The 12917-nt window shown below is 36.9% G+C and overlaps 1 protein-coding gene across 3 annotated transcripts in view; it reads right to left on the bottom strand.

Annotated features, from left to right (window-relative positions):
- The window catches only part of Pka-R1 (protein kinase, cAMP-dependent, regulatory subunit type 1), a 185577-nt gene that overhangs the window by 131379 nt on the left and 41281 nt on the right, over positions 1 to 12917 (bottom strand). The window contains exon 1 of one of the 3 annotated variants that reach the window (XM_089103734.1): positions 11996 to 12089. The exons of the other annotated variants lie outside the window; for them this stretch is intronic. Coding sequence (XP_088959860.1) covers positions 11996 to 12007 — 12 coding nt within the window. The 5' untranslated portion in view covers positions 12008 to 12089. Of the gene's footprint in view, positions 1 to 11995; positions 12090 to 12917 lie in introns of those variants that run through there. 3 annotated transcript variants of the gene reach the window in all.

The following is a 12917-nucleotide window of genomic DNA, read 5'->3' as shown; positions in this document are numbered from 1 at the left end:
ACAATACGGAAATTTCATTCAAGAAATTATGAAGAAATTGTAAATAGGTAACAAACTCTTTCTTGAAGTCACCTCTTGTATACATAAAGCAGAAATTTTATTCAAGAAATTATAAAAAAATTGTTAGTAAGTAACAATGTGACAGTTTGTGTGCAAGGCAGAGCAATTTCGTCACCAATTCCACTATTTAATGCCCCCCTCCACCTCACCGCAGCAGCCCTCCCGCGGCGTTCCCCACCCCCGATGTTTGCTAGAATTCTTTAAGAATGACCCCTGAATCACAGAAACCGTTTAATTAGAATAAATAGCTCTTTTGAAAGTACTAAAACACTTTAGCATAAAGAACGAGGCATTGACTAGGGGGCGAACACCACCGATGTCTCTGATTGGCTCCTAAAAAAATGGTAAATTCCACTATTTAATGCCCCCCTCCGGCCAAACTCTTTCTTGAAGTCACCTCTTGTAAAGACATTGAGTGTACACCACGACGGCGCATACATAGTGAGAGAGACATGCAAAGTCGACAGCTTTATTTCCTTTTTTAAGGTTAATTTAGACGAGGTTACGTGCGCGCACATAACCTCGTCTAAAATAACCTTAAAAAATGAAATAAAGCTATGTCGACTTTGCATGTACTAATCTACCACTAAAAACTACCACTAATCAGCATCTATAAATAAATGAAACCCAAACCAAAAAGAAATTACAATAAATAATCGAGTCAAACTCAAAACGAGCAGAAATTAACATAAGTTGGGGCCAAAACCCCTATGCCTTCCTAAGGCCAGTGTGCGGGGTTGGGGGTTAGGTGGGAGGATCTTTCCATGGAGGGGGCTCTGGATTTCCCAGCATTATTTAAAAAGCTTTCTATGCTAATTAAACAGTTCATGTGTTTCAATTTTAGTAAATATTCTCAAACTGTGAAGTGCTACAATACGACAGTCTATTTTATACGTAAAATAATTGAATTTTTTTTATTCAAATCCAATCACCAATCAAGTTATCAAAAAATATTTGAATATATTAAGTTATAGGCAATACTGGTTTAGAAAACTAGAATAGTGACATAATTTCACTTTATCGACCCTCAAATTCCATTTAGGTTGCCGTATATGGTGTACCCACAGTATTTCCATACACTTATTAGCCCAGAAACTTGTCTGGTTGGCCCAGAAACCTGCCTGGTTGGCCAAGACAGGTATTTCCATTTAGGTGTACCAGGAGTTTTTCAATACACCTATTAGCCCGGAACCCTTTGTGTTTGGCCCAAAAACATGTCTGGTTTGCCCATAAATCTGTGTTTCATGTAAATACACATTCTATAGCAACTCGCCCCCCATTATCAAACTCTAACTACACTAAGAGATCCTTTTGCCAGCAACCTGTTATTACAACCTGACAGTTTATTTCATAGGTAAAATATTTGAATTCCTTTTATTCAACCACACGGGTTTTTCGCTAGCAACTCATCCTCCGCTATCACACTATAACTACTCTAAGAGATCCTTCTGCCATCAACCTAATGCTACAACACGACAGTCTATTTTATATACATATTAATATAACATAAAAAAAATATACTCACATGTACTCTCTTAAAATTCTCCATATTTTAATATCCAGAGCAAATAATCTATTTTACTCCTTGAACGAGTTATTCAAGCTGTGAAATGCTACAACACGACAGTCTATTTCATAGGCAAAATATTTGAATTCCTTTTATTCAAATCCTATCACCAATCAAGTTATCAAAAAATATTTGAATATATTAATTTATAGGCAATACTGGTTTAGAAAAACTAGAATAGTGACATAATTTCACTTTATCGACCCTCAAATTCCATTTAGGTTGCCGTATATGGTGTACCCACAGTATTTGCATACACTTATTAGCCCAGAAACCTGTCTGGTTGGCCCAGAAACCTGTCTGGTTGGCCCAGAAACCTGCCTGGTTGGCCAAGACAGGTATTTCCATTTAGGTGTACCCACAGTATTTCCATACACCTATTAGCCCAGAAACCTGTCTGGTTGGCCCAGAAACCTGTCTGGTTGGCCCAGAAACCTGTATGGTAAGTCAATGCACATTCGCTAGCAACTCGCCCCCCACTATCACACTATAAATACTCTAAGAGATCCTTCTGCCATCAACCTAATGCTACAACACGACAGTCTATTTTATAGGCAAATTAATATAACATAAAAAAAAATATACTCACATGTACTCTCTTAAAATTCTCCATATTTGAATATCCAGAGAAAATAATCTATTTTACTCCTGAACGAGTTATTCAAACTGTGAAATGCTACAACACGACAGTCTATTTCATAGGCAAAATATTTGAATTCCTTTTATTCAAATCCAATCACCAATCAAGTTATCAAAAAATATTTGAATATATTCAGTTATAGGCAATAATGGTTTAGAAAAACTAGAATAGTGACATAATTTCACTTTATCGAGCCTCAAATTCCATTTAAGTTGTCGTTTGTGATGTACCCACTGTATTTCCATACACATATTAGCCCAGAAACCTGTCTGGTTGGCCCAGAAACCTGTCTGGTTGGCCCAGAAACCTGTCTGGTTGGCCAAGACAGGTATTTCCATTTAGGTGTACCCACAGTATTTCCATACACCTATTAGCCCAGAAACCTGTCTGGTTGGCCCAGAAACTTGTCTGGTTGGCCCAGAAACCAGTATGGTAAGTCAATGCACATTCGCTAGCAACTCGCCCCCCACTATCACACTATAACTACTCTAAGAGATCCTTCTGCCATCAACCTAATGCTAAAACACGAAAGTCTATTTCATAGGCAAAATATTTTAATTCCTTTTATTAAACCACACGGGTTTTTAGCTAGCAGCTCGCCCCCCACTATCACACAATAACTACTCTAAGAGATCCTTCTGCCATCAACCTAATGCTACAACACGACAGTCTAATTTATAGGCAAATTAATATAACATAAAAAAAATATACTCACATGTACTCTCTTAAAATTCTCCATATTTGAATATCCAGAGTAAATAATCTATTTTACTCCTTGAACGAGTTATTCAAACTGTGAAATGCTACAACACGGCAGTCTATTTCATAGGCAAAATATTTGAATTCCTTTTATTCAAATCCAATCACCAATCAAGTTATCAAAAAATATTTGAATATATTAAGTTATATGCAATACTGGTTTAGAAAAACTATAATAGTGACATAATTTCACTTTATCGACCCTCAAACCCCATTTAGGTTGCCGTATATGGTGTACCCACAGTATTTCCATACACCTATTAGCCCAGAAACCTGTCTGGTTGGCCCAGAAACCTGTCTGGATGGTCAAGACAGGTATTTCCATTTAGGTGATATTCACTCTCTTTGAAAGGTGTAGAGGCGTGAGCAAATAACATGGAGATTCCTATATGTCTAAGCAAAGTATAAGTTAACATACTACTTTTAGTTGCCTTCCAATCACTTTCGACTATTAAAAAGGGCACAAGCCACTCCTATTTCCAATTTAATGAGCCCTTTTCAAATTTTCTACGACAACTTCTTTGATACGAAATGCCCTGATCTAAAGGAAAAAATAATAAATAATACATTGTGCCAACATCGTTCTTATATACCTCCAGGGCATAACTACAAAACCCTTTCCCTCAGGGTTTTGGGGGAGTAAACTCCTCAAAAAACATATTTTCTCTCTGGAAATCAGTTACACTGAACAGAATGGCTATCTTAAAATTTTGATTGAGTGTGTTCGGGGAAATGGTGGGCGTGGAAGGGATGTTAGCTGCCTTCCAATCACTTTTGACTATTAAAAAGGGCACTAGTTATTCCAATTTCCAATCGAATGAGCCTTTTTTGAAGTTTCTACGACAACTCCTTCGATACGAATTGCCCTGGTATGGAAAAAAAAAAAAAAAAAAAAGTACATTGTGCCAACATTTTTCTTTACTTAGACAGCTCGATTGCGCTGCCTATGACAACAACCAGAATTGCCTAATGATCTTTTACCTACCTCTTTTCATCCGAAAAATCACAAAGAAAAATGAACAGAATTTTAAAGTGGAAGGTAGAATTTTTGTTTCAAGAAAAATTTCTTCTTCTCCTTCCGATGAACCGATATACATGGCGGGCCCAAGATGACAGCATTTATTTTTAAGAAACAGATTAGCCGGGATGACGGTTGAAGCCCGGAGGTCGATATCGATAACCAAAAGAGAGAGAAAAAAACGGGGGCGTAGTAGTGACGCCGCCGCCGGTAGACTCAGTGGCGGCGTCCGCGCGCGGATGCCAGCTCGGCGGTGCGCCGCCGGTTTTTTTCGGCGGCACGCCGCCGATTTTTGGCGCGGCTTCGGGGTCTACATGGTAAACTCCTTTGCAAAATCATTTCATTTCGTTATTTTCGGAATTCAAAATCTTTTAGCTGAGTCTGAGCTATTTCGCTTATGGCCATTTTTTTCATCCCACCTCTTCTTCTCTCAGTGTGCTGAAGTTTTTAGTTTCCAAAAATTAATAGCTGCTACTTAGCCTATATATCATATGCATTTTCAAAGGGTTCTAGGCGTTTACCCCCTCCCCGGAAAATACCCCCGACGGAAAATACCCCCCTCCCTTGGAAAATAAGATTATAAATTTGAGAAATTTTATTTGAGTTTTTTTTTTGTTTCCGAAGGGGGAAGGAATTTTGGTACTTGTGAATTATGCGCCACTCACTCAAGTTTACGCTGTGTAAAATTCGAGAACACACCGGTTTTTTTGTTAGTTTAAAAATAAATTTGGGCTAGATGTTTGAATATTAGGGGGGGGGGGGTAAAGTAGAGTGGGTATACATGCAAAATGTCTTTGGTAAAATTATCCTGCATATTAAATAGATAGATAGAGAAGTTTATTTTAAAGCCAAAAATACGGCCATTAGCGCAGTAAAATAACATAAATGAAAGGCACAAATAACAAAACTTTGATCAGCGATCATCATAAGACACTTAGTTGAAACACAACATTAACCTAACAATAGTACTTAATACTTGGAAAAACGGTCATAAAAAAATAAATAAAAACAAAAAAAACACTCAACACTTGGAAAACCAATCAAATAAAACATTACATTTAATTTATACCGGGAATTTTTTTTTTCTTTTTTTTTTTTTTTTTTTTAACAAAATTTCCATATACATCGCTGTTCTTCTGTAATTTTTTAGTGGTCATACCTAGAAAGAATTATTTTATGACTTCAAACTGTCAAAATACTTTACTCCCCCCCCCCCCTTATGTGCAAATATATAGACCAAATTATATATTTCCCATATATTCTGTCACTTGTCTTGTTTCGCGCTAAGCTGAAAAAAAAAACTAACGAAGAAACCGATTTGTTTTCGAGTTTTACACAGCGTAAACTTGAGTGAGCTGCCCATAATACACAAGTACCAAAACTCCTTTCCCCTACGAAAATTAAAAAATTAAAACTCAAATAAAATTCTCAAATTTGGAAAGCCTTATTTTCCACAGGGGGGGGGATATTTTCCGAGGGGGGGCTATTTACCGGGGAAGTAAAGTATTTGGACAATTTGAAGTCAGAAAATAATTCTTTCTAGGTATATAGCCACTAAAAAATACAGAAGAATAGCGAGGTATCTGGAAATTTTCTTAAAAAAAAAAAATCCCTGTATAAAGTAAATGCAATGTTTTACTTAAGTGTTTTTTCCAAGTGTTACGAGTTTTTTTTTTTAAATGACTGCTTTTCCAAGTATCAAATACTATTATTAGGTTAATGTAGTGTTTCATTTAAGTGTTTTATGGTGACGGCTGATCAAAGCTTATGTTATTTGTGCCTTTCATTTATGTTATTTTACTATGTTCATGGCCGTATATTTGGTTTTTAAATACATTTCTCTATCTATCTACCTAATATGCAGAATACTTGTACCATACACATTTTGCATGCAGACACGATATACTTTAATCCCCCCCCCCCTAATATGCAAATCTATAGCCCAAATTTATTTCTAAAGTAACAAAGAAATTAACGAAAAAACTGATGAGTTCTCGAGTTTCACACAGCGTAAACTTGAGTGAGTGGCGCATAATACACAAGTATCAAAATTCCTTCCCCCTACGGAAATAAAAAAAATAAAACTCAAATAAAATTCTCAAATTTGGTAAGCCTTATTTTCCACGGGGGGTATTTTCCGGGGGGGAGGGTATTTACCAGGGGTATTTTCCAGGAAGTAATCACCGGAGGGGTAAACGCCGGCTACCCTTTCAAAAGAGGCCATAGCGCCTTACTATGCTGAAGCGTTTTTGTTGTAAATGTATTGTTAAATAAATAAACTCAGATCTGAAACAATTAAATTAAAAAAAAAGCTGTCACTGATGATAATATTAACCCATGTCGCTCTTTACTTACAGTTCGTTCCCTCAAACCGTTTTAAAAATCGCTTATGAAGTCTTCTTTTCCCATACAAATATCTTGCATAATTAATAACGATGTGCCTCTTGTTTTAAAAGCGGCTGAAAATCCTCGTTAAGGAGCTTAAAGTCAATCTCTGGCCATTATATGGGCAGGAAGTTTATTCAACAAATCAATAGACCTTGGGAAATTTTTGCGATGAACATTCTTATACGGAACTATCCTGGTGAAGGAATCAGTACAACGATATTGATATTCCCTAATAAAAAGGCATTGGTGCCCCTCCCCCAAACCCCGGGAAAAAAAGCATACACGGACATGGGCCTGGTGCAAAATGGGTCAAAAGTTGGAATAAAGGTATACATCTCAAATGAAACAACTGCTTAAATCTTACACACACGCAGGAGCCCCCCTCCCATCCAGTTAAGATCTCATCTGACGGTCTTTTTTTTTATATAAGTTGAGTGTTATACTATTTTGAAGAACTGCCCCCATCCCCTTTAATAAATAAATTCCAGCATGAATGCCAAAATTTAAATATTAGCCAATCTTTCGTTAATTTTGGCAATTAATTCAAAAATGCTTAAATTTCATCCCAACGACCAAGATACTTCCCGATCAAAGGCTTCGGGTATTCGCTTAGACTCAAAAATTTTTCGTATTCGATGAGCTAGACGTATTTATTGTTTCGCCATTTGGTCATTTACTGGAATAAGAATGCACTTGTGGAAAGTAAACTTCCCAGCTCACTCGAGGAAAATGGAAATTTACTTCACCAGCATATACTCATTACCGAGAACACACGTTTTATATTTCCAATTACCTGAATTCGGTTAAGTCACGTTTCTTTAGCGCACGTTGGGAAAAGTCAGGGAAACAGATAACAACCTAAGAGTAACCAAACCAATATTTTTAATAGGACTAAAATAAATATTGGTACAGGAGTAACTAGAGGCTGACATATAATAAATACGATGGGGAGCATTTCAGCTAATGCGGTGGAAACTTAAATTCCAAAAAAATCACGCTTCTCTTGGAAAGAGATGCGAGTCAGAAAATCGTATTTTGAGTAATTAAATCAGAAGTTTGTTTTGATTATGCTCAAGCCACTGAAAACTATAAGTCAATTTCATACCTACCATTTGGAGTCTTCAAGCAAATGGGGGTAAAAACTGCAACGAAAGAGCGGTCCCAACGGATATTGAAGTTTGCGAGATTATACTCATCCAAAGAATTTGTTCTTCGAGGCAATTGTAATTTATTAAAATTAGTTACTTTACAACTTATATACAACAATTAACGAGCATAAAAGGATTCAAACAATTTCAAAAAGAAAGACGATTGCAACCCCAAAATTTGGTCTGATCTTAATAAAAATCTGCAGTATGACTGTGTAATTTACACTTTACAATTAACTAAATAAAAAAAAAACATTTTTCCGTATTGAAGAAAATAGCGACATTAATGTTTAAATTGAATAGAAATTATTCCGTATATGAGGGGGGCTGCCCTCTCCTCAACCCCCTGCTCTTTACATTAAAGTTTTATAAAAGTCAAATTTTAGCACTAAGAGCGGGAGGGGGCTGAGGAGAAGGTAGCCCCACCCTCCTCACATACAGTATAGTTTCTGCTCGTTTAATGTCGATCTTTACTTTCATATGAAAGAGCTTTGTTTACTTAGTTTCTGTTCGTTTTTAATAAAATACCCAGGATTACCCTAATTCAAGGAGGGCTGCCACCCCCTCTAACCCGAAGACAGGAACGTCTTTAACGATTAGGCAGAACATTTGGAATATGTGTTAAGCCGTGATAAAGTTGTAGGAAATGATGTACGAAAGAATGACATTTTTTTTACAATTTGGAAGGGAAGGATGATTAATTTTGCGAAGAAGAGTTAGTGACAGTACTAAAAAGATGGAAAAAAAAACGCGACTAGGGAGCGACCAGTAATGATTTGTTGTCTACCACTCTTCCAAACCCCCGGAGGAGTCCTAGACCAAACGTCACAGGAAAGTCGTCCTTGCCTCATCGAGTCATGTGCCCCCAGTATCGCCACCTTCTAAGTCAAATTACGTCGGTTATTTAAGGTTGCTTGGTGAGAAGCCTGATCCTGGTGTTTGGTACTCTATGAGCCCAATAAATCGGAAGTTTTCTTTGCAAGCCATTATTCTAGACAGCTCTAGACAAGCTCCAGAATTCGCATCCATAGGTCATTATGGAGATTAAGTTGCTGTTGGACGGACGCAGTTTCAACTGCAGGCCTGTTTGGTAGGCTTGTGAAGCTAGCTCCTGAATGATCCGCTGCACATCTTCTGTGAAAGGAGTAGCGAGAACTATAGCATCGGCATTGTCTCAATCGCAAAGTTGTCTCTGAAGGTTTAACTATACCCCGCCGCAGAAGTTGCAAGATCTCAGAACGTAGTCGATTATAATGGATAATGAGATTGGAGATAGGAGGCATCCTTGTCTCACGCCCAATTCAACAGCAAACCATTCCGTCTGTCCCTTTTTAGTGTATACTGCGCATAACTGCCCTTAGCACAGGGTTTTGATCCTCCTTATAAATTTTCCAGAGATTCCATAAAACCAAAAAATTTCCCACATTGCTCCTTGATGGAAAGAATCATAAGCTTTCGGAAAGTCTATGAAAACTAAAATGATCTTTACTTTTGACGGGTAACTTTAAACTTTATGAATGTAATATATTTGAAATAGTCCAAAACTTTCAGCCGATTCTTTTCATGTACAAGTATATAATGTTATCATAACTCATTTTTTAGTGCTTCGGTTACTATGTTCAAGTAGCCTCTTTACTTACAATTCGTTATCAAGAACTGTCTAAAAAAGAAATTGGCAATTTCTGCCATTTTAAAGAGCAAAATAATATTATAGACCCAAAGAGGGCTAAAATGCTATCAAGTGAAAATTCAGAGACAACCAAATAATTTATGACTATCAATAATTATACAAAGCATCACAGTTGCTAGACTGTATTCCTGCCGGTTAGTACACTCATCCCTAACACAGTATAGAGAATATACAGTGCTCCCTAAGCATATTTCAGCTTTTACAAAATAATAGATAATTACAGACAATTATTTTTACCTTACTTGACTAAGCTGGTTCATTTGAGGCTTCGTCAATTTTTGAACAGTAATGCTTAATTTGGCAGGAGCTTTAAGATGAGCCAGAAACCTTTCTGTGGGTAGGGGGAGGGGGCACCTACCCACATCTCCAGACGTGCAATTTTTCATTTATGGGTTCTTCAGATCATAGTTGGTCTGATTGTTTACTAACAACTTAGTAGAGAGCATACCTCAAAAATAAAAACTCGTGCTTCAAATAAAATGTTTAGTGGAAGATGATGCTAATTGACACTAAGTCAAAAATGGTAACTATTATTGAGGTTCAACTTATAAATCATTTTTAATTACGAAAACAAAATATTTAAAAATAAAAAAAAGAGTCTATACCCACTTGAAAACAACAGCAAATCATAAGGAAGTGCACCCTTGGAATCTCCATAACCGACAATCTTTGACCAGAGATTTACATTCCCCCGTTTTGGAGACCTAGTGAAGTGTCCCATTATTTGTTTTCAGTAGCGCTAGCAGGCAACTGACAGGTCATGCAGAGATTAAAAGGGGTCATCTGAAAGCTGATTTTTGACATCTAGTTCCCTTTTTAAAGTGACAAATGAGGTCACCCCACCAAGTACCACTTCGGACCTATTTTGTGCTGCAAAATTATGGTTTGGGTCCAACAAGGGCCATAATGTCATCGATTCAATATAATCAAGAAGCTCATATTAAGAAGTTTCAGGAGAAGCTTCAAGGGCCACAGTGTCAGCGATTCAATATTGCTGGAAAGCTTCATCATTTTCAGATGATACACTTCCACACAGAGGCACATTTGTCTCTAAGACTTTCCTCTCTGCTTTCCCATTTAATACACCCCTTGCCTATTTTGAAACGCATAATACTATAGCCATCTGGCAGTATTAGGGGTAAATTAAGCAGGAGCCAACCTCCCTTAAGTATAGTTTACATTTACATTTATTCAAATAAGACAAGCAGAGAAAATATCAGCCCCTCCCTCCTCTTCTCAAAACCCCAAATTCGTCACTCTGCAGCTTCGACACATGCAATATCTCCAAAACTAAATCCTTTTATTAGTCTAAAGTCTACGTTGAAATACGTAAAAAGATTATTTTAAACTAGTTCATAGCAACAGAGTACGTTACGCGTTGGCCTACCAATACTTCGATTTTGTAGAAATGGGGCTTTAATTCTCATTGTGGCAATTTTTCCAGTTATTTGTTTCACTTGGCAACTTTAAGATTGCTCTCGTAATGTCTACATGATAGAGTTGGATAATTGAAATCTCGACCATCGATTTATGGCATAAAACAGAAGGTTGCATGTGTACATACGGTCTTTTCGTATTATTTCTAAAGGTACTTTCTAAAACTAAAACATTACCAGTATATAAAAATAATTTTCTGAGCCTAACTTCAATCAGTACAGTAAAGCTGATAATGCAGCGTTGCAAGTAAAGGGTTGGTCCTCATAACACCAAATTAATATGAACAAGAGGACAATTACCCCTCATTCCCCCATCCTTAACGTTCAAATGGTTACTTGGACTTTACTGAGAACTTATTGCAATAAAACACGTGCCCAACACATGTTTTTCGATTAAAAAAAAAATATATATATATTTTCAAGTTTTCAACCAATGATCTTCGGACCTCGTAGCCCTCACTGCTCCCCAGTCCTTGTTTTTGATGTACTGGTGAATTTGTGTGTGCAGTATTTATGAGTGTTCGATCTATTTAATGAGTAACGAAATATTCGAGCTTTACTCCGCCTTTGACAACTTTCTGTGCCCAATGCTTAAACATGTGAAACTGAAATAAGTTCAGCAGAGTCAAAATTCAACTGGAAATTCTTTAGAACTCCCACCAGATTCTGTGGGACGACAGGTATTAAAAAACGTAGCGTATACATTTGTGTAAGGATCTAAGAAAACTTTTTTGCTCCCCCCCCCCCCCACACACACACAATACAAAATTGGAAAGGATTTGCTACAAGTAGTAAACAAATGGATTAGAGTTCATGGAGGGAAGTAAACAGTATCACTCTGCAAAATGCTGGAGATTCGCCCCTGTCCCGTTCGTATCTGCCAGCAAACAGAGAGGTATTCCAGTCTCCTGTCTCCCCTGGCAAAATTCCGACTGGATTTCTTAGCCGTGAAACAAAACAGAGAAGACTTGCCAAATCTATAACCATGGAATGTTAATTTATCAACAGTGAAAATACCAGACCCCCCCCCCGCGGGCCTTTCATCAAATTTTTGACCCATATGCACGCACATTCTAGTCTAATATCCAATTTTTACCCCGGAGATGCAACTTCTACCCGAAAAAGAACAGTTTTAAGTGTGTGTATAAAAAATAAAAGCCAAGTATGATTTAGAATCCACAGATTACACGCTCTGCCGACATAATGAAACAAGGACCACTTCCGTTTATAATTATACATTAAACAAAGCATTACGCGTTGTTCACTTTGAATTCAAATGTCAACACTACCTCCATTTTCATATCCTCAAAAAAGAGCAAAGCATATCCGACATAAAGAACTAAAAGGACCGACAAGGACCTAACATATTACATAGGTCCCAATTCTGAGACCAACTGAAACCTTTTATTCCGGAAACCAACATTTCTAGCTTCTGTCTCGCGCAAGAAATAAATGAATCGTCAAAAGAAAAAGTTCAAGAAACCGAGGCGGACTGTAATATACCTGACAAAAGTAGATCATCAAGCTGGGAGCACGGATCGTATTTAACAAGGATGTAACGTTTGCAAACACAAAGAGTATGGGCAACTTACATGGGGAGAAACTAGCACTCATCTCGACAAAAACTAACAACACCATCTAGCATATGGCGTTTCTTCACATTATTTTCAACTTTGGTAATTGTGTCTTTTTCGAAGAAACTGAGATTAGACATTTACTACTACTCTAATTTTGCGAATTACTAATTTCAGTAATTTGACCTTATTATTACACTTCAAAAGGCCAGGAAAGGCCAAATGCTATATAGCACTGATGGCTCTCTTGTCGACATTAGCACCAATTTCCACTCTTATATGTTACCCATTCTCTTTGTTGCAAACTGAAAATATAAAAAAAGAAATACTTAACCAATTACAGCCTCAAGTAATAGAGTGTATCAAGTCCATTTTGCATGTTACCGAAGTCCAATATATAAACATTGGTGAAACCCAGCATGCTCCAATATAAAATAAACAAACTTTAAAATTAATAATCAAGTAAAATTTGAACGAAGAGGTTTTATAACAAACAGGACTGGAGCTAACACCTCAGACCTCAGAGCCTTCTATAGACCAGAGCGTTATTTGCGTTTTACTAAATGCAAGATATATAACCCTATTAAACATTTTCTCCTTTTAAAATTAACAAATAAAAATTGCTAAGATCCCCAGG

This window comes from Artemia sp. Qi Xiang Cuo, chromosome 17 (assembly GCF_049724085.1).
Source record: "Artemia sp. Qi Xiang Cuo chromosome 17, ASM4972408v1, whole genome shotgun sequence".
Taxonomy (NCBI): Eukaryota; Metazoa; Arthropoda; class Branchiopoda; order Anostraca; family Artemiidae; genus Artemia; species Artemia sp. Qi Xiang Cuo.
This window is presented reverse-complemented; position numbering and strand designations above follow the sequence as displayed.